General features: G+C 41.6%; 2 protein-coding genes across 2 annotated transcripts in view; both read left to right on the forward strand.

Annotated features, from left to right (window-relative positions):
• Positions 1–22,770, forward strand: part of LOC109418868 (uncharacterized) — a 515,512-nt gene that overhangs the window by 140,540 nt on the left and 352,202 nt on the right. The gene's annotated exons all lie outside the window — the stretch shown is intronic.
• Positions 20,980–22,054, forward strand: LOC134286939 (collagen alpha-1(I) chain-like). The gene is made up of 3 exons (XM_062848645.1): positions 20,980–21,147; positions 21,467–21,656; positions 21,711–22,054. The coding sequence occupies exons 1-3, from the start codon at positions 20,980–20,982 to the stop codon at positions 22,052–22,054; spliced, it is 702 nt and encodes a 233-aa protein (XP_062704629.1).

A 22,770-nucleotide genomic window follows, 5' to 3' on the forward strand; every position in this document is an offset into this window, starting at 1 on the left:
AACACCTGAGAACACAAACTTTTCTTGTTACGATAATCTTTCAGTGGATTTTTTTCCGTTCCACCAACGCACAACATCCATGTCCGGAAAAAGCATTCTTGTTTGTTAACGCGGAAAGAACTCACTTTCAACAGGATGATGGTCGGTTCGGTCGGTCGCCATCGGACCGAGAGGATTACTTTAAGCCGGTTTGAATGAAGTTTCCAGAGTGCGTCGAGAGCGGCGACGGTGGTAATCTACAATTATTAAAGATTCATCAAATGCTGACAAAATCCCGGCAAGTTGTTTCTGAAAGCGCAAATACGGAGAATGCAAACAACCGACCGACAAACTTCTAAGTACCCGAAAGCAAATGCCCTTCATCCGAGGGGGATACCTACTGCCATGCTATGGTGCTGTTGAGATTGCCTCTTCCGTGAAATGATACGCACGCGACCACGTTCATCCGCTGCCACCAAAAACAGTAAGGGAGTGCAACCCGACTTGGGCAGAACGAAAACAAGTACCATTTTGTGATTATATTTTCTTGTAGTACAATTTTTATCATAAAATCATAACAGCATCATCATGGCGAGCGAGAGGAGAATGGAACATCGTTCCACAGCTCGGTAAGCCACGACGAGTGCTTGCCTCAAACGAGCTTCAATTGGAGGTAGGGCAGGGATGCCGTTTTGTCTTCTTTCGGGTGTTTTTCAACTCTTTGGTAGAAAAGTCTTGTTTATCTGAATCACACAAGTTTCATCGTGATCTGTTGGTGGCTCTTAGAGGAGTTTAAACATAACGTAAATCCGTTGTCAAGCGTCATTCACTCAATTTGTATCATCATCCCAATGATCAATAGTTCTGAAAAGGTTCTGTCATTTTAATGGCTTGTATTTGGTTTTATGTGGTTTTTATTTTAATTTTATGGCTGTTTTAATGAACTCCTCGAGATCATCTGATTTCATATTGCTCAATAAAATAGAGCATGTTCAAGTAGTACTTTCTTTAGATCATCCATTTACTCCTGTAGAGCTTAAGACCTTTACTTCACGAAGTTCTTCTTCTTTGCGCAACGTTTCAACTGGTAAAGGTTCTTCTCAGGACGTTTTTTGAGTGCTCAGATTTCAGCTCAATGTTCTTAGAGTATTTCACCAGTTTTTGGCATATGGTCATTTTTATGATGAAATCGTTAGGCAGATAAAAATACACTCAGAAAATGAAGAATATCTTCATTTAAAAAAAATGCATGGGCCGACCGAGAATCGAACCTTTAACAAGGTCTTGCAGAAAACATGCAGACTAATCGCTGTGACTGTTCTATCGGTCGCTGCTGCGTCAAAGACAGAGATAAATCTTCAAAGCTGGCATCACTTGTAGCCAGTAAACCCGATCCGTGCGTTGGGAGTAAGCCGTTTCGGATCCGGACGGGACCGGAAATGTGAGTATAAAAAACATGAATATAAATAAAGCCTCTGTCTCCCCATCTGTAATACTGTGCGAAACGGAATTTCGCACACACAAATTTCATCTCGCGCAAAATTTATTTCCACTGTGTGTCTGTCTGTGCTCGTCGACTTCTTTGGCACGATTGTCTGTCTGGTCTATCCACCCAGCCCGTTTCCCGAGAATGTGTACGACGACGACGTCGGCCGCTATGTGCAAGCACGTGTGAGAAACGATTCAAACTGGATTCGTCGTTGTCGTCATTTTGCGACAAGGAAAAGGACGTCGGGGGAAGTTCCCCACTCGAAACAAATTGAAATATGGGTCGGAAGGCGCTTGTTAGGCCAAAAGGGACCGGTTTCCTGCCAGAGTCAGACCGACGACCCGACGGCACGGCGGTGACATTGTACGAGAGTGGTTGGCCATCGCCGCGCCGCCACCGCCCGTGTGCATATGAGGCAATAGCGACAATGACGGATGTGTCCAGTGTGGTAGTCTACTGGGAAAAGTACGACTTTGGAAAATTTGAAGGACTTCCAAGACACTTTGAGAAGAAGAATTAAAATTTTGGAATAAATCCAGAAAAAAACGTTCCAAGCTGACAGAAATAATCTTTCTAAGCTGGCAGAAAATAGTATTTTAAGCTTTCAGGAAGAAGCTTTCCAAGCTTCCAGAAAAATACTTTCTCTAAGCTTCCAGAGAGAAGCTCTCCAAGCTTCCAAAGAGAAGCTTTACAAGCTTCCAGAGAGAAGCTTTCCTAGCTTCAAGTAAAAAGCTTTCCTAGCTTCCAGGGAGAAGATTTCCAAGCTTCCTAAGAGAAGATTTTCAAGCTTCCAGAGCAAAGCTTTCCAAGTTTCCAGAGAGAAGCTTTCCAAGTTTCCAGAGAGAAGTTGTCCAAGCTTCCAAAGAGAAACATTCCAAGCTTCCAGAGAGAAGCTATCCAAGCTTCCAAAGAGAAGGTTTCCAAGCTTTCAGAGAGAAACTTTCCAAGCTTTCAGAGAGAAGCTTTCCAAGCTTCCAGAGAGAAGTTTTCCAAGCTTCCAGAGATAAACTCTCTCAGCTTCTGGAGATATGCCTCCCAAGTTTCCACAGAGAAGCTTCCCAAGCATCCTGAGAGAAGCTTCCCAAGCTTCCAGGGAGAAGCTTTCCAAGCTCCCAGAGAGAAGCTTCCAAGTTTCCAGGGAGAAGCTTTCCAAGCTTCCAGAGCGAAACTTTCCAAGCTTCCAAAAAGAAGCATTGCAAGCTTCCAGAGAGATGCTTTCCAAGCTTCCAGAGAGAAGCTTTCCAGGCTTTCAGACAGAAGCTTTCCAAGCTTTCGGAGAGAAGCTTTCCAAGCTTCCAAAGAGAAGGTTCCCAAGCTTTCAGAGAGAAGCTTTCCAAGCTTCCAGAGAGAAGCTTTCCAAGCTTTCAGAGAGAAGCTTTACAAGCTTCCAGAGAGAAGCTTTCCAAGCTTTCAGAGAGAAGCTTTCAAAGCTTTCAGAGAGAAGCTTTCCAAGCTTTCAGAGAGAAGCTTTCAAAGCTTTCAGAGAGAAGCTTTCCAAGCTTCCAGAGAAAAGCTTTCCAAGCTTTCAGAGAGAAGCTTTCCAAGCTTTCAGAGAGAAGCTTTCCAAGCTTTCAGAGAGAAGCTTTCCAAGCTTCCAGAGAGAAGCTTTCCAAGCTTCCAGAGAGAAGCTTTCCAAGCTTCCAGAGAGAAGCTTTCCAAGCTTCCAGAGAGAAGCTTTCCAAGCTTCCAGAGAGAAGCTTTCCAAGCTTCCAGATAGAAGCTTTCCAAGCTTCCAGAGAGAAGCTTTCCAAGCTTCCAGAGAGAAGCTTTCCAAGCTTCCAGAGAGAAGCTTTCCAAGCTTCCAGAGAGAAGCTTTCCAAGCTTCCAGAGAGAAGCTTTCCAAGCTTCCAGAAAGAAGCTTTCCAAGCTTCCAGAAAGAAGCTTTCCAAGCTTCCAGAGAGAAGCTTTCCAAACTTCCAGAGAGAAGCTTTCCAAGCTTCCAGAGAGAAGCTTTTCATGCTTCCAGGGAGAAGCTTTCCAAGCTTCCAGAGAGAAGCTTTCCAAGCTTCCAGAGAGAAGCTTTCCAAGCTTCCAGAGAGAAGCTTTCCAAGCTTCCAGAGAGAAGCTTTCCAAGCTTCCAGAGAGAAGCTTTCCAAGCTTCCAGAGAGAAGCTTTCCAAGCTTCCAGAGAGAAGCTTTCCAAGCTTCCAGAGAGAAGCTTTCCAAGCTTCCAGAGAGAAGCTTTCCAAGCTTCCAGAGAGAAGCTTTCCAAGCTTCCAGAGAGAAGCTTTCCAAGCTTCCAGAGAGAAGCTTTCCAAGCTTCCAGAGAGAAGCTTTCCAAGCTTCCAGAGAGAAGCTTTCCAAGCTTCCAGAGAGAAGCTTTCCAAGCTTCCAGAGAGAAGCTTTCCAAGCTTCCAGAGAGAAGCTTTTAAAGCTTCCAGAGAGAAGCTTTCCAAGCTTCCAGAGAGAAGCTTTCCAAGCTTCCAGAGAGAAGCTTTCCAAGCTTCCAGAGAGAAGCTTTCCAAGCTTCCAGAGAGAAGCTTTCCAAGCTTCCAGAGAGAAGCTTTCCAAGCTTCCAGAGAGAAGCTTTCCAAGCTTCCAGAGAGAAGCTTTCCAAGCTTCCAGAGAGAAGCTTTCCAAGCTTCCAGAGTGAAGCTTCCCAATCTTCCGGAGAGAAGCTTACCAAGCTTCCCAAGCTTCCAGAGAGAAGTTTTCTAAGCTTTAAGAGAGAAGCTTTCCAAGCTTCCAGAGAGAAGCTTTCCAAGCTTCGAGAGAGAAGCTTTCCAAGCTTCCAAAGAGAAGCTTTCTAAGCTTCCAGAAAGAAGCTTTCCAAGCTTCCAGAGAGAAGCTTTCCAAGTTTCCAGAGAGAAGCTTCCCAAGTTTTCAGAAAGAAGTTTTTCATGCTTCCAGAGAGAAACTTTTCAAGTTTCCAAAGAGACGCTTTTCAAGCTTCCAGAAAGAAACTTTCAAAGTTTCCAGAGGGAAGCATTCCCATCTTCTCGAGAGAAACTTCCAGATTCCCAGAAAGAAGCATATCAAACATCCAAAGAAGAACTTTTTAAGCTTTCAAAAAGTTTTCCAAGATTTTAGGAAGAAGCTTTCCAAGTTTCAAGAAAAAAGTGTTCCAAGCTTCCAGAGAGAAGCTTTCCAAGCATCCAGAGAGAAGCTTCTTAAGCTTCCAGAGAGAAGCTTTCCAAGCTTCCAGAGAGAAGCATTCCTAGCTTACAGAAAGAGGCTTTCCAAGCTTCCAGGAAGAAGTTTTTCAAGTTTTCAGGAGAGAAGCTTTCCAAATTTGCTAGGGGATGTTTTGGAAGGTTTCGGGAGAAGTTTGTTAATCTTATGGTAAATGTTTTTCTTTTAAATTTCTGCTTGAAACACTCCTGTTTTTTTGTAGAAGCTTTTCAGGCAGTGGATGAAGCATTTTTACATTTTATGATCTGTTCACATTTCTCCACCTAAATTTCCAAAAAAAAAAATCCGCTGCTGCAGTGATACAACCAGCTTCATGATGGAGGCCTGTACCCGACAACAGAAGATTTATGTAACGCGATTATCTTGCAAACTGCTTCTTCTGCCGGCTGATGATTCTCCTCGAAGTATGCCAGCGCTTCACTTGACGGGTGAAAACACGCCAAAGGAGGCGCTCACAAGTGAACTAACCCACTCCGGTCCACTTGGAGGCACAGGACCAGCTTTTCTTGCATGGTAGCACCATCATAATACAGGGCACCTATCCATCGTCACGGAGTGCGAATGACGACGGGCCAAAGTGATGAATCTGTTGTAGGTGCTAAGAGAAATTAATGCGAAATTGCTGGGCCCTCGATGAGTCCTTCTTAGGTGGTGGTGGTGGTGGTGATGGAGGTGGAGCTCAACGCAAGGTGCGTGAGACGATGCTGGTGGATCGGATTATGATTTGTATCGTTGTCGTCGTTTGACGAAATTTATATGGGCGTCTCGGTTCGTTTACTGCCACGGATGGATGGAAATAACTCGACAAGACCTGACGGGCGAGTTGCGCTTCGTGGAACCGTGAAATGGGGGTCGTTTTATTATGTTGGGGTAATTTGATAGTTTTTCTTTTATCGTTCCTACGCCATGGCCTGAAAATCTCCAAAATAAAAAAAAAATATAAACTTCAATTCTCTATTATCCAAAATTGTTCTCATATTCAGCTACGTGAAACAGAAACACATTGTTTCACAAGTTGTTGATTGTTCGGGTATGGACTAGAAAACATAATAACTTAATTGAATGTGTTCTTAAGCCCTTATATCAAAATCACCCAACTTTACAGTACATAAAAGCCAAGCCGGATATGCTGAGTTCTACACTGCTTCCGTACGTGGGTCATCAATGGTGAGCATCCTAGCAAGGTTAGATTTTAAAGTTGCCCCAGCTAATTGAAGAACAGCTAGCTTCTGCTCATTCAAGGAGAAAACATTCTGAATTGGTTTCAATATCCGGACAGTACATTTTCTCTTACAGCTTAACCCAGGCTAAACCTATTACGTGTGAAAAGCGTGTGAACGGATTGCTGCTTGCGTGTTCATTGAATGGGTACACTTGTGGACTTCGCCGAAGGTGGACCAGAGTGGGTGAATCGGCTTAGACAAATCCTTTGCACCATTACCATAAGTACGCAGTTTGTTTGGTGAGTAGAAGAGAAAAGGATGTTTAATCCAATTTGGTTCTCGCTTTCACTTGATGATTCTTCCATTATTTGCTACCATCTGGCAAAAAGTGCATTTTAACACGAATTTGCTTTCAAATTCAAATTAACAAAATATACCTCTCCTTATTGAATTAATTTATCTTATCTTCCTTTAGTAAGATTTTTTCACGCTAACATTGATCGTAGTTTGAGCTTTCTCGAATAATTCCCCATCATCCAGAACTTTATTCGCCAAAAGGTTTCAGCATTTTTCGGCGCAAAGGTCCCATGATCTCCGATAATTAATTTATTTTCCGTGACTTTTGCGAGCCTTCAAACAGAGCTTCGCACCGAAAACTTTCCGGCAAATACTGGAAACTTTTGCTCACACCCCCCTTCGTGAAGAAGCAATTGCTGCTCCTCCAGCACACTCATCGCTTCCAGCCAGCCGGCGCAAAGCCAACACAAGAGGGCGCTCTAGCCCCACGGCAACTTGGTCCTGTTGTTCTTTGCATTCGCCAGAAGTTTGGGGTTTCGAACTTTTGGTGTAGGAATAATGCCCGAGGATGGAAGTGCTCTTACCCGCCCGTTCAAGTTTATGCTAAACTCACCAAGGAGGAAAAAAGGGGTTCCGGTGCTGCTGTAATTTTAACGCAAGATTCATTCATGGAAGTGAAACTAACGGAAGGTTAAAATGGACCTGGTTTAGGCTTTTGCTCGGGCAAATGATTTTGTTCTACTTTTTCGTGTCAAAAACAGTTGCTGAAACTAAACCTAGGTAGAAGAGGGTCAGAATACTGCAGGCATATTTGAGTCAAGCATTTCAATGACTTTTTGCGTACACTCAGAAACGATAATAGTTGCATAAATTTACTTATGGGCATGATCGTCCCAGACAACCAGTAATCGTATAACATGTTGCACAAGATGATAAAATGGAGGTCATGTGCGTGCATGCCTCCATTTAGATGCATGTAAAATGTACGCATATCGCCTCCACTTTAACATCTTATTCAACATCTTATAAGATCACTGGTTGACTGGGGTTGCACTGCGTCGACGTTGTATGGGAAATTAATTAACATAACTGAACGCCCTCATTTGCTACTTCGTCATTGCAAAAACAGCTGTGCTTGCACAAGAAACCAACAGATTATATATAGGATTAGTCATATCTTCAATGTTTTCGGTACTTGTTTCCACTTTTAAATTAAGCAATATTGGCACTGATAGCGTCTAAATGCAAGTACATAGCTCGAAACTAGCTCACCAACCCATATGAATCAATTCATTGCTCAATCGCTGGCCAGAAGACCAGGAGTAACTAATTATTGTCATGCTGCATTCTTACAAAAATGCACAAAATTCGCAAATTTATGGTTAAATGCATTCCTCTCTATGGGTTTCGTTGATTTTTTCCTAAGATCCCTCCAGAGATTCTTTTGATAATTTCTCTATTAATTTTTCTTTGGTGTTTTTCGAAGTTTATTAAGACATTTCTTAACAGATTTATCTCGAATTAGGGTTTCTTCAGAAATTCAGGGCATCTTTAGGAAATTTCTTCGATCATTTCCACAAAAATTCGATAATGTACCCAGTAAACCAATGAGCATTTAAATGTGCCGTTATTCAGCATTATAACTACAATCCACTGGATAACTGACACTGAGGAAGATTACAAGTGGTAGTCGAAATACGCGTATCTGTCAAAGGATAAGCAACATAGGGCGAAATTAAAAGGTACGAAGCTGATTACACTCATTCGAAGAGGGTTTTCTGCTTGGAGGGCTCGAAAAGTCGGTACAAGAAAAAAAAATTCTCGAAGGGTTTTCTGAAAAAATTGTATGAGCAATCTGGACAAACACCTACATAAATTTCTGTGATGATCTCAAGAAGAAACTCTTGAGATATTTCTAAAGAATTTGTTGTGGAAATTCCTAGGAATCATTCCTGAATGAATTCCTTAAGGCATTACTTACAGTTATTTTTAGACAAAATGTCGGATAACTTTTTGAAGAGAAATGCATCCAGGAATATCTGGAGACTGAACCTTTGTATGATTTTCTAAACAAATCGCTGCAGAAAATCTTACCAGAACCACCAATGCTTTTTCTTCTTTTTCTTCTTCTTTATGGCTCTAGGTCCGCACTGGGACTTGTCCTGCCTCACTTCAACTTAGTGTTCTTTGAGCACTTCCACAGTTATTAATTGAAAGGCTTTCTTTGCTTTCCATTATTGCATGCATTTATTTATTGTGAGGCAAGTGCAATGGTACACTATGCCCAGGGAGTCGAGAAAATGTTCCCGACTGGAACGGGAATCGAACTCGCCGTCTCCGGTTTTCTGATCCATAGCCTTAACCACTAGGCTAACTGGAGACCCTAACCAACAATGCTGTCTAGGTAAAATCAGAGCTGGTTACTCAAGGTATTAGGCTTAGTTTCGGCGCCATCTATACTGGTATGCTCCCACTGCGTGAAGAATAAGTCTGGGTTAAAATTCACGAAGAATAGAAAAAAAATGGTACGCCCCAAGGAAATTACGTCAATGTTGCGCTTAATAAAGAATTATTCCGGGAAAACCCCTCAATGCATCAATATTTCACGAAATGATTATGGAACTATCTCGGAAAAGACATTCTTGCTGAAATTCCTTTTATGTATTTTGTAAAAAATCTTCTTAAAATTTAGAGAAATTTCTCCACGATTACCTCCAGAAGTACCGCCAAACATTGTTTGAGGATTTTTCAAAAAATATAGAAATGTTTGGCAAGGATTCCTCTAAAGATTCTTCTTAGTAGGAATCGTTATCCATGGATTTCTTTGAGGATTTCTCCAGAGATTCTTCTAGGTATTCTCCATGGTACCTTTTCAGCGGATTTCAAGAAATTTCTCAAAAAGATTCATCTTGAAACTGCTCCATGGGTTCCGTCAGAAATTTCTTCAAAAAATCGAATTACGATTGCTTGAGGCATTCTATGGGAAATTTATACCAGAATTTATGGCACAAATTTCCCAAATGGAGGAGAACGTACCTCTGGAGCCGACCCACTGCACTGAAGGTAAATTCATTCCAGAATTGCTACATTAGCTCAGGCTTGTATTCCTTCATAAGAACTTCTTTAGGGGTTTCTCCAAGAATTCAATAGAAACTATCTTAAAAAAATGCAATTCCAGGAGATTTTTTTATAAAGATTATGAGATTTTTTCAAAAGTTCAAAACTATTCCAGACACCTTTTTCAGAAATTATTGCTTGAATTTCTCCTGAGGTACGCTTAGAAAATAATCAATAAATTAAGGGATTTTTTCGGGCGTTTGTTTGGAAATTTGATCTAGAAAATTCCCAAAATTTTCAAAAGATTCTTTTGAGAGTTTTTTCAGACATCTGTCTAGGCATTATTCCAGAATCTATTCCTTAGCATTGTTCATGGATTTTTTTCACGAATACTTGCAAAGGGTTCTCCAGTTTTTACCCAATAATGTTTCCAAGATTTCTTCAATAAATTTTTTTTCGCAAATTCTCCAGTGGTTCTCCAGTAAAATCCTTCAGGAGCTTTTCCTTCAAATCCCTTCAGACATTGTTAAATATTATTTCTGTGTATCTCCAGGAGTTCTTCCAAGACTTCTTCAGAAAATCCTCTGGGGACCTCAAAGAAATTTATAGCGGAACAAAAGAAGAATTCCAACAGTACCACCGTTTACAATTTGTACAAAATTTAAAATAAATTTTCTTCAGGAGTTCCTCTTTGGATTTTTCCAGTCCCTCTCGAAGTTACTCAAGCATTTTTCTTAGAATTACTCGTAGAGTTCATCCATAAGTCTCTTATATTTTTTTCTGAGAATGAAGGGCGTTTCTTTCATCTTCTCATCCAGGAAATGTACAAGAGATAACTTTAGAAATTGCTTGTGGAATGTTTGCTCAGAAATTTTTACAAAAAAAAAATCAAATATTTCTTCTAGGAGCTTCCAAAGGTTTCTGCAAGAGTTTTCAAGAGATTTCTGAACAGGACTTATTTAAAGGATGTCTTGAGACGATCCTCCAAGGATTTCTTAGAAATTGCTAGAATAATGCTTTAGTAGTTTCTAGGCAATTTTTGGAAGGGATTTCTGAAATTTCCCTGGAGTTATATCTGAACAAATTCTGCGTGATCTATAAACACATACAATTTCTAAAGGAAACTTGTATGAAGTTTTACTGAAATTATTAAAGGAATTCACAAAGAATTCTTGGGAAGAATTCCCGAAGAAATATCTGAGAAACTCCAATGAAAAATTTGGTGTTTTTTCGGCTTTCAGTCACAGAAAAAGCCTTGATTATTTCAAATCATTGCCTACCTTTCGATCCTGTGGTTGGGATCTTCCTCAGAGCTCGATATTAGCAATTTGTGAAAATCATGTTGATCACACGGAGGATTGTCGTTTTCATTAGGGTTGAGCACCGCGCTTGTAGCAATTCGGTAAACAAGAACAGAAGTGTTCCCAAAGTGCCAAGTGTTGCGACTCGAACGGTTAAGCGTACCACCCACCCACCATCTCAACCAGGGTGCTGGTTGGTCCAATACTAAAAGTGCGGTGCGGTAATGAAAACGACAAACCTCCGTGTGACCATACGATCTTCACAAGTTGATTCATATCGAGCCCTGATGAAGATCCCAACCACAGGATCAAAACGAAACGTAGGCAATGATTTGAATTAATCAACGTTTTTTTCTGTGACTGAAAGCCGAAAAACACCAAGTTTCAGTAAAATCCAGTCAGCCCCCGTAAGAAATCCAATGAAAAAGTTTCGAAAACATTCCTTACTAAATTTCCAGAAAAAATCTCCAATTTTTTTTTCCAAATTCTCTGGAGATAGAAAAAAATCTTCTCGAAAGAATTTTAAAAGAAATGCCAGCAGTCATTTTGAATGAAACCCTGAAGGAGTTCCTGAAGAAATCTTCAGTAGAATGCCTTTAGAAATCTTAGGAAGCATCTTTTGATTCAATATATGCAGGAGTATTCGAAGAAATCTCAGGAAAATTTCAGAATGAATCTCCTAATTTCCTAAGAATTTCAAAAAAAAAAAAAAAAAATACCTGGAGAAACTTATCGGGAAACCTTTGGTTGAAATTCCAGAAAAAAAGATTGGAAAAATTCGCAGGGGAAATTTTTTCATAAATCTACGGGCGGATTTTCTAGATGTATTCTTGGAGACGATGAAAAAAAACTTAAGACCCCGAGAATTGCGTTAAGAGAAAAATCCCTGCTAGAATTTCCGAAAAAAAAATCGTTGGAGTAGTTTCTGCAAATGAGAAAATGTCTGACTATATTCCAATATCAGAGTGTTTTTTGCACGCGTGAGAGCATGAACATTTTAAAAACTCGCAAAAGTTGTTTTTCTCATATGAGGGTACAAAATAAATCGTTAGCAGGTTTTCTAATATTTTGGAGGAGAAACTGATTGCTACTCCATGATTGTAAGAGCGCAGAAAGATTAGATAAAATTATAGATAATTTAATAATTTTCAGAAGGGCTGAAACCAAAACTTTGCAGTACGGAAAATCTTTCTTACAATTTGAGGAAGCACAACGTTTTGAAGAATGGCTCCGGTAACTTTTCTTTTATTTATAAGGCCTAAATAATTTCGTCAAAAGCTACATAAGCAATCACTTATTATACAGTTAAAAGCTTTTCCATCCATAAAAAAATCATCAAACTTTTTTTCTTATACCTTCACGAATGGCTGGCTCATTCGCTCAACATCTAAAGGTTCTCAGGCATGCTCATCTTATTTTTATATCCAGACCGTTAATATCATGGCTCGATGTAGCCTAATGTAGAATATTTGCTTCAACGTCAACGTCAACGTCATGAATTCAAAGAATATTCTTGTGATCCTCTTTGGAGCCACCATCTTAAATGCCTCGAATTCTCCACTCCACACAATGTCTTTGAAGGCTAGGTTAACAGCAAAGGCTCTGCAAATAAAAGATCATAAACAGGGTCTGGCAGGGGAAGAAACTGAAGGAGTGTTAGAGACCTCAGTGAGTCTCAGGGTGTTTCAGGTGCGGCCCAGGTGCACTGAATACTTCTAAAATGCCAAAAACCCATTGAACGCATATGAATGTGCCTTAAATTATCTAAAACCAATCAAAAATACCTCTGAACCCCACTGAACGTGCCTGTATCTCTTCCTCAATCTCCTGGGTTATAAAACCTCTATAAGCCTCCTAATGTCTCCTATTTATAGCACTACCTGAATTTCCATAGAACCCACTTTTTTAAGACTCTCCTGAAACCTCTGCACATCTCCTTATTCTAATCTCAAACCCGCATGAAATTTCCTCTTATTAGGCCCTGTACTAATTTATTCATTCAAGCAACACCTGTAACATCATCCAAAATGTTGCTTCCCATGCTTGGCCCAAAATGAGTTGAGCAGCAAATCTCTCCACAGAGCTTCTGGTGTAGCATGTAAGGTGAGTGGTTAATATTCTTTGAGTCCATGGTTTGAGCCTGGACATTTTTTTTCATTTTTATCATTCCCCTTACTTTTAGTTGCATAGCGATTTTGCATTTCAAAGAAGAAGCAATTGTGTTTTGTCCTCCTTAATACGAACAGTGAATAAATTGCACTAATGTTATTGTTACTGATGGTTTGGCAACAAGTCGTGTTGCTTGGGCAGATTATGTTTATTAACGAAATTATTTTTATTTTAAATTTATGCACCTTGAACCCAGGTCATTAAAACAATTCAAATTTGTTTAATTATTTAAGGCAAAAATACAGCCATCGTAGTTTTGAGGTCAAATTTCGCCCTTCAGGTTTCTGTAATCAGCAATCTACTCTAACAACGTATCAGAATTTGGAAATTCAATAAATAACATTCACTTATGCTCTTTGCGCTACCACTAAACGGTGTCTAAATTAGGGTATTGAAAATAATTCCAACTCAATCTTGGCAGTTCAAAAGTTATTTTGAAGCTCGAAAAGCAATGAACGGATTTAGTGCGCAGATATTCCTTCAATGGCATTTCAGTAGAGGTTACAACAGCAGAATTTCCTCAGGGTTCTCAGGATTTATTCCATGAATTTCGACAAGATTTCCCCGAAGAAGCTTTCGGGGAAACTCTTGGAGAATTTCAAGGAGGAAATCCCGAATAACTTGGAAGAATTCCTGGGGAAACTACTAAAATTCCTGGTGGATATCTTGAATAGTGTTTTTTCACGAACACTTTTAAAAGAATTCCTTCCAACTTCAAAAACAGTACTAATAGAATTTATGGAGGTACTCTGATAGAATCGTAGAAAAAAAAAACAAGCAGACCAAAGGTAGGAAACATTTTCGTTTTTAGAAAAAAAAAAAAATGGAGATATTTTCATCTTTTTATCTGTCTATTGTACTCATTTTTTGGTTAGCAAAACCAACATCTTGGCATTACCGTCAAATTGTAGACAGCAAATGTTAAAAGTTATTGCATGCCGTGTCGTCAGTAATTCATTGATTGATTGATTTGTCTTTATTTAAGAGACTTTCATCTGTAATTCAGTATTTAATGAGAGGTTGCTCAGTATCGAATTACCGGTATCAAGGATCAGTCCGTACCAACGTTCGATATCGAAAATTTACCAATAATAACGAGATTTTCTGTACCGGTACTAACTGAACAACATCTCAAATCATAAATCACTAGGAGATCGGTGGTGAAACTATGTTTACAAGACAGGCAGAAAACGTAAGGGCATTCAAGATGGTGGCTCCAGAGAGGATTCTCCAGGTTCATATGTGAGAAAATGCTTCAATCAGCCTCTGCATCATTTAGATAGGTACTTCGGTCAATTAGGCAATGATTTATCGAGTTATACGGTAAACAGTTTCAATGAAAGCGTTAACCTGACACCGTGCAACGTAGATTTGACAGTGGCAGTGGGAAGATGCCATACGAATGATTGAGTTTTATTGCGATGCTTCACCAATGCCTGTTAAATGTATACAGAAATTCAATATAGCAGTTTTTTGCTTGTGACTCATCAACAATAAAATCCAAGTTTGCCTCCAATGTTTCTAAGAAGAATTTACTTCAACTTATTTGAGATTTTGAACAATGATACTGTATACTGGGAGTGCAGCCATAGATTTTCTGAGTACCCACGCTTTATACGTATCTGCCAAATGAACTCGGTGCATTGTAGTTACTATAACCCAAATAGCCACACTGAGCGTGTACTATGCTAGAGTACTGCACCACCGTAATTCTGCAAAGTGACGTAAGCGACATTGATAGTTTTAGCCCATGTTTTGGTTATTATGCATAAAACTCTTGCTCATCCTCTAAGTTTCTTTCCATAGATGATAGATTACGACTAGATCTTGCATTATAATACAGCAGGAATACCACAGTGCTATTTTTCCACCAGATGTTGTATATAATGTACCAAAAAATATTGAAATTTTGAATGTCGCTTACGTCATTTTGCAGAATTTCGGCAGTAGCACGTCAACAATTTCACCGACTTGGTGGATATCTTTTTTGTCGCTGAGGGCTAGAAAAGCCATAGGGACGACTTTAAAGACATGTTTAAAAACGCCTTCTAAAGTAACAACAAACTTGTCGCAAATCTTCCTGAAAAGCAACAAAGGAGGAGGAGCAGCTCGCTTGGATAACCCTCCGAACCCTGTAATGGCATCATTTACAGTTGGTTTGTTTATTTTCCGTTCGGTCGTTGAATGCCGATTTTTATGTTTCCACCCAGACACTTGAATGCCTGTGCTGCCGCCGCAGCAGCAGCAGCGGCACAGCGAAACGGGGGCACAAGAAAAATCATAAAATGTGCTCTATAAAAATTCTTCATGATGGCTCTGCCGGAGCGAAAAAGGTACTTTCACGCCTTAACGGGTCTCCGGTCTACAGTCAGTCAGTGAGTGTAAGCATTGGCGTCCGCTCGTCGATGGACCATCCTCCGAAAGAGGAGATTCCTTTTGGATGTCTGAATACTGGAGAGTAGTGTGTAAGATATTTCCGAGGAATTCAAATGGGTTTGCCCATGGGTGCTGTCGTTTTGGTGCTTCTTGGCAGGGAACGGGATAGGCTGAGCTGATGGGAGCCAGAGGAAGGATATGTTTTGCTAGTTTATTAGTGTTGTCATTGAAAGCATTTCAGATGAGGAATTTGATGTGCGTCGTTTATGTGGACAAATTTATGGGCTCCATTTGAATGCAAATGGCAAAAGAGTTCTTAGTAGAATGTATTTTTGTCGTTCCCATTCACAACGGTCCTCTCTTATTGCATGATCTGAAGATACAGTCAAGAAAGACTGTTAGAAGGGGTTTGAATGAAACTTCAATTAAGTGTTGCTGCTACTTATTTCGCATTTCTGCACTCCATGGTAAGTACTTTTAATTCTTTTGAAATGACATCATTAGCAAAATGAAAATATATTTAGCATAGGAAAAATTATCTACACTCAACGTTGGCGTACCTAAGGAAGGTACAGTTCTGATAGAATACTTGCAGGCTTCATCCAGCAGAATCCTGGTCAGGATTCTTCCGGTAAAAACCTTGTCAGGATTCTTCCGGTAGAATCCTGCACTGGATGCTGGTAGAATCCTTCACAGGATTCTGGTAGAATCCTTCACAGGATTCTGGTAGAATCCTTCACAGGATTCTGGTAGAATCCTTCACAGGATTCTGGTAGAATCCTTCACAGGATTCTGGTAGAATCCTTCGCAGGATTCTGGTAGAATCCTTCACAGGATTCTGGTAGAATCCTTCGCAGGATTCTGGTAGAATCCTTCGCAGGATGCTGGTAGAATCCCAAGTAACATTTTTAGTTTTCTCATTGCTTACAAGCTGTTGTTACAATCAAACAGTTAAAACTAATTTTAAAGCATAGAAATCCTAACAGCTCTAATAAACCCGTAATAAAACCCATTAAAACCCAAAAGGGCCCACCCTACAGGAGGTTGTTAAAACCAACCCTTAAAACCCTATGTATGCTACTTGGTTTTGTGACATATTCTTGTAATATACTGTACAGCATAGATAAGATTTGTTGTGAAGGTCGCAAGAAGACCAACATGCCGTTTTGGAGTTCGTACAACATCTTAAAAGAACGATTAAAACCAAAGAATCAAACTGAATCTGAAAATAAAATCATCACATAAATTGGCAGTAAATTGCAAACTATTGATAATGCAAGAACGGAAATTATATCAATCATCCATGTCTATAATGTTTATTTGAAAATTTTCACGGGGAAAACCCTGTTGCTGTAGCAAAAAAATCTATGCCAAAAAAAATTAATCGTGAAATGCAATGAACTGTTTCCAAAAAAGGCGGTGCGCCACGTCATTTTGAGGTTTTTGGCATATAAATAATAATCATTTTAATTCCTCGTGCAAAACCATGAATTCAATTTACAGTCCAAACATCAACATGGCGTACACACTTGGCAAGTCGGAATTGATCATCGTAATGAAAATCATGGATGCCGTCAAGTTAAATCCTCCTGGTTTTGTTTAAGATGGTTTAGGATCAGATAGTATGAAAGGAACATGTTCTAGAGTAGTTGTTCTTTATGAATACGATGCAATGACTAGCAAACAGCTACTTATTCTTAACACATAATTATGTGCGCTACACAAACACTGTTAAGTTTTAGGGAAGTGTGGGCTCGGACTGAATGCTCTTAAGAACACTTCGCTTGACCGACAGCCGTCAAAAATGTAAACAAACCAAAAACTTTGGTATTTTCGTGAGTTTTTTGGTGGTGTTTCGTGTTTTTAAGGCTGTTTGAGTGCTTTGTGCGTGAGTGTATTGTATTATTTGATCTTACGCCGACTGCGGCTGGTCGCGATAGAGTCATAATTTATGCACAATTGTAGTGCCAGACCCAGAACATACGATGCAATACCCACCCATCAGTTGCTTCGGAAGCCCCGATTGCAATCGAACTTTAGTGAAGGAAGCTGGTTTGATCACCTAACCAGGAAAATCTTGCCCACCCGAGGTTTTCTAATCACGTATGTTTCAATCATAATGACCCCAAATTGTGCTTAATTTATTGTCTTTTCGTTTGTGTAGCGTATAAAATTTATTGTTCAAGAGAACATCGTATTGCAGTAACCTTCTTAAGTTAGTTTTAATACTTCCACTGGTAATTCCGAAAGGGCTTAAGATAGCTTTATTATGATTTTATGCAATTCATCAGGTTTTAAGACCGATAATTTGAGACGTGCAAGCGGCTTTGAAAGAAGCTTTAAGATGAAGTTTTAATACGTACTTAACAGTTCGTTTACAATGACATTATTGCTTATCAAAAATGCAAGCAAATAGGTTTTATTCCTAGGACTTCTAGATATCTACAAACTGTTTTAAAGTTGCTTTTGTTGTTAAAGCTGTTTACTACATGAACTGCTTCATTAAACCTAAAAGAGCTTACCGAATCCATGACAAAACCTTTATAAATAATGTGTAAGAGCAGAAGGCATAGAAATTGTTACTTGGGATCCTTCGCAGGATTCTGGTAGAATCCTTTGCAGGATTCTGGTAGACTCCTTCGCAGGATTCTGGTAGACTCTTTCGCAGGATTCTGGTAGAATCCTTCGCAGGATTCTGGTAGAATCCTTCGCAGGATTCTGGTAGAATCCTTCGCAGGATTCTGGTACAATCCTTCGCAGGATTCTGGTAGAATCCTTCGCAGGATTCTGGTAGAATCCTTCGCAGGATTCTGGTAGAATCCTTCGCAGGATTCTGGTAGAATCCTTCGCAGGATTCTGGTAGAATCCTTCGCAGGATTCTGGTAGAATCCTTCGCAGGATTCTGGTAGAATCCTTCGCAGGATTCTGGTAGAATCCTTCACAGGATTCTGGTAGAATCCTTCGCAGGATTCTGGTAGAATCCTTCACAGGATTCTGGTAGAATCCTTCACAGGATTCTGGTAGAATCCTTCGCAGGATTCTGGTAGAATCCTTCGCAGGATTCTGGTAGAATCCTTCGCAGGATTCTGGTAGAATCCTTCGCAGGATTCTGGTAGAATCCTTCGCAGGATTCTGGTAGAATCCTTCGCAGGATTCTGGTAGAATCCTTCGCAGGATTCTGGTAGAATCCTTCGCAGGATTCTGGTAGAATCCTTCGCAGGATTCTGGTAGAATCCTTCGCAGGATTCTGGTAGAATCCTTCGCAGGATTCTGGTAGAATCCTTCGCAGGATTCTGGTAGAATCCTTCGCAGGATTCTGGTAGAATCCTTCGCAGGATTCTGGTAGAATCCTTCGCAGGATTCTGGTAGAATCCTTCGCAGGATTCTGGTAGAATCCTTCGCAGGATTCTGGTAGAATCCTTCGCAGGATTCTGGTAGAATCCTTCGCAGGATTCTGGTAGAATCCTTCACAGGATTCTGGTGGAATCCTTCACAGGATTCTGGTAGAATCCTTCACAGGATTCTGGAAGAATCCTTCACAGGATTCTGGAAGAATCCTTCACAGGATTCTGGAAGAATCCTTCACAGGATTCTGGAAGAATCCTTCACAGGATTCTGGAAGAATCCTTCACAGGATTCTGGAAGAATCCTTCACAGGATTCTGGTAGAATCCTTCACAGGATTCTGGTAGAATCCTTCACAGGATTCTGGTAGAATCCTTCACAGGATTCTGGTAGAATCCTTCACAGGATTCTGGTAGAATCCTTCACAGGATTCTGGTAGAATCCTTCACAGGATTCTGGTAGAATCCTTCACAGGATTCTGGTAGAATCCTTCACAGGATTCTGGTAGAATCCTTCGCAGGATTCTGGTAGAATCCTTCGCAGGATTCTGGTAGAATCCTTCGCAGGATTCTGGTAGAATCCTTCGCAGGATTCTGGTAGAATCCTTCGCAGGATTCTGGTAGAATCCTTCGCAGGATTCTGGTAGAATCCTTCACAGGATTCTGGTGGAATCCTTCATAGGATTCTGGTAGAATCCTTCACAGGATTCTGGTAGAATCCTTCACAGGATTCTGGAAGAATCCTTCACAGGATTCTGGAAGAATCCTTCACAGGATTCTGGAAGAATCCTTCACAGGATTCTGGAAGAATCCTTCACAGGATTCTGGAAGAATCCTTCACAGGATTCTGGAAGAATCCTTCACAGGATTCTGGAAGAATCTTTCACAGGATTCTGGAAGAATCCTTCACAGGATTCTGGAAGAATCCTTCACAGGATTCTGGAAGAATCCTTCACAGGATTCTGGAAGAATCCTTCACAGGATTCTGGAAGAATCCTTCACAGGATTCTGGAAGAATCCTTCACAGGATTCTGGAAGAATCCTTCACAGGATTCTGGAAGAATCCTTCACAGGATTCTGGAAGAATCCTTCACAGGATTCTGGAAGAATCCTTCACAGGATTCTGGAAGAATCCTTCACAGGATTCTGGAAGAATCCTTCACAGGATTCTGGAAGAATCCTTCACAGGATTCTGGAAGAATCCTTCACAGGATTCTGGAAGAATCCTTCACAGGATTCTGGAAGAATCCTTCACAGGATTCTGGAAGAATCCTTCACAGGATTCTGGAAGAATCCTTCACAGGATTCTGGAAGAATCCTTCACAGAATTCTGGAAGAATCCTTCACAGGATTCTGGAAGAATCCTTCACAGGATTCTGGAAGAATCCTTCACAGGATTCTGGAAGAATCCTTCACAGGATTCTGGAAGAATCCTTCACAGGATTCTGGAAGAATCCTTCACAGGATTCTGGTAGAATCCTTCACAGGATTCTGGTAGAATCTTTCACAGGATTCTGGTAGAATCTTTCACAGGATTCTGGTAGAATCCTTCACAGGATTCTGGTACAATCTTTCACAGGATTCTGGTACAATCTTTCACAGGATTCTGGTAGAATCTTTCACAGGATTCTGGTAGAATCTTTCACAGGATTCTGGTAGAATCTTTCACAGGATTCTGGTAGAATCTTTCACAGGATTCTGGTAGAAACTTTCACAGGATTCTGGTAGAATCCTTCACAGGATTCTGGTAGAATCCTTCACAGGATTCTGGTAGAATCCTTCACAGGATTCTGGTAGAATCCTTCACAGGATTCTGGTAGAATCCTTCACAGGATTCTGGTAGAATCCTTCACAGGATTCTGGTAGAATCCTTCACAGGATTCTGGTAGAATCCTTCACAGGATTCTGGTAGAATCCTTCACAGGATTCTGGTAGAATCCTTCACAGGATTCTGGTAGAATCCTTCACAGGATTCTGGTAGAATCCTTCACAGGATTCTGGTAGAATCCTTCACAGGATTCTGGTAGAATCCTTCACAGGATTCTGGTAGAATCCTTCACAGGATTCTGGTAGAATTCTTCACAGGATTCTGTTAGAATTCTTCACAGGATTCTGTTAGAATCCTTCACAGGATTCTGGTAGAATCCTTCACAGGATTCTGGTAGAATCTTTCAAAGGATTCTGGTAGAATCCTTCACAGGATTCTGGTAGAATCCTTCACAGGATTCTGGTAGAATCCTTCACAGGATTCTGGTAGAATCCTTCACAGGATTCTGGTAGAATCCTTCACAGGATTAAGGTAGAATCCTTCACAGGATTCTGGTAGAATCCTTCACAGGATTCTGGTAGAATCCTTCACAGGATTCTGGTAGAATCCTTCACAGGATTCTGGTAGAATCCTTCACAGGATTCTGGTAGAATTCTTCACAGGATTCTGGTAGAATTCTTCACAGGATTCTGGTAGAATTCTTCACAGGATTCTGTTAGAATCCTTCACAGGATTCTGGTAGAATCCTTCACAGGATTCTGGTAGAATCCTTCACAGGATTCTGGTAGAATCCTTCACCTACGAAAATCTAAACCATCCACGGGCCCCGGCGAAGACCTGCCAAACCGGCGGGAACAAACTGTCCTCTCTCGGCTCAGAACGGGACACACTCGGGTGTCACATAGTATGACCACCAACAGCTCCGGCTTCCACCGACAATGCGAAATCTGTGTCACACCAAACACGGTCGAGCACTTCCTGTGCACCTGCCCAGTTTACGAGGCCCTCCGTCAGATGCACCAGGTGACAGACGTCCCCAGGTCACTGGCCAACGACAAAGTCAACGAGCGCCAAGTAATCAACTACCTCAAGGAAGCTGGCCTCTTTGACAACATTTGAGCGATCGGCGTAAGGACCCTGGTCGTGGGCACCTCGGACCTCTCGGACTCTCCGGGATCCGAGTGGTAAGTCCCACCCCAAACAACCCACCCCTCCACCACGACATCACGATCAATCCGGTCGTCAAGGAGGAAAGAATGTCCCCGTCACGGGCACTCACACAACATACAACCGAAGGAGAACATCAATGGTTAACCTCCTGCAACAGTCGGGGCGCCGTCCAACCGGAAGCCGGAAGGGGACCGGCATGGACGGGCCGACCTCGGCGTTGTAGGGAAGAAACCGGCGATACGGACCATACCCCCCGGCAGTCGGGGCGCCGTCCAACCGGAAGCCGGCAGGGGACCGGCATGGACGGGTCGACCTCGGCGCCGGCAGGACGATGGAAGCAGCAGAAACCGAAATCCAAAAACTACCGGGAACGGTGGGCACCTCGGACCTCTCGGGTTCCCGGGATCCGAGCGGTAAGTCCCATCCCCACTCAACCTCAAGGCCTACCCCAACGAACCTCGAACCAGAACCCCCGGTGGGCCCCCTGGGCCCCTCGGGCTTCCCTGGGACCCAAGTGACAAGTCGTACCACAAAACGATCCTCTAAACCACCACGAACCACCGGCGGGCAGAGCCCCACCAGCACGGAACCACCAAACCATCAATACCCCGGACCCCCCGGCCTCGCCGGGACCACATCGACCCTCAAGGTCATTCAACCCGGTCGTGGGCACCTCGGCCCTCTCGGATTCCCCGGGACCCGAGTGGTAAGCCCCACCCCAAGCGACCCCCACCAACACGCCCACAACCACGACCAGCCTGGTCGGAAGAGCCCGCACCTCGGACCCCCGTTTCCGGAACCCGAGCGGTAAGCCGCACCCCCCTCCAAACAAGCGAAGGAACAGACCCCCTGCGACCAACCCGACCGACAAGACGAGGCACGAAAGAAGCCGCAGGCCCCTGGACCCCGGCCCCGAAAACTAAAAAAAAAAAAAAAAAAAAAAAAAAAAAAAAAAAAAAAATATTGTAGCGTATATTGTATTTTCCCGGGTGAGCCCTTCTGGCTCACCTCTTGTTTAGGATAGAGACGAACCAGCCAAGGGCTGAAAGTCTCTTTAATAAAGACAAATCAATCAAATCAATCAATAGAATCCTTCACAGGATCCTGGTAGAATCCTTCACAGGATTCTGGTAGAATCCTTCACAGGATTCTGGTAGAATCCTTCACAGGATTCTGGTAGAATCCTTCACAGGATTCTGGTAGAATCCTTCACAGGATTCTGGTAGAATCCTTCACAGGATTCTGGTAGAATCCTTCACAGGATTCTGGTAGAATCCTTCACAGGATTCTGGTAGAATCCTTCACAGGATTCTGGTAGAATCCTTCACAGGATTCTGGTAGAATCCTTCACAGGATTCTGGTAGAATCCTTCACAGGATTCTGGTAGAATCCTTCACAGGATTCTGGTAGAATCCTTCACAGGATTCTGGTAGAATCCTTCACAGGATTCTGGTAGAATCCTTCACAGGATTCTGGTAGAATCCTTCACAGGATTCTGGTAGAATCCTTCACAAGATTCTGGTAGAA

Source organism: Aedes albopictus, chromosome 2 (genome assembly GCF_035046485.1).
Source record: "Aedes albopictus strain Foshan chromosome 2, AalbF5, whole genome shotgun sequence".
NCBI lineage: Eukaryota > Metazoa > Arthropoda > Insecta > Diptera > Culicidae > Aedes > Aedes albopictus.

Excerpts from the sequence above, each read along its gene's own strand:
- LOC134286939 (XM_062848645.1), top strand. The coding sequence starts at position 20,980 with ATGACCACCAACAGCTCCGGCTTCCACCGACAATGCGAAATCTGTGTC. Across the intron at positions 21,148-21,466 it reads ACAAAGTCAACGAGCGCCAA|GGAAGAAACCGGCGATACGG; the intron begins GTAATCAACTAC and ends TCGGCGTTGTAG. Across the intron at positions 21,657-21,710 it reads GGGTTCCCGGGATCCGAGCG|AACCCCCGGTGGGCCCCCTG; the intron begins GTAAGTCCCATC and ends ACCTCGAACCAG.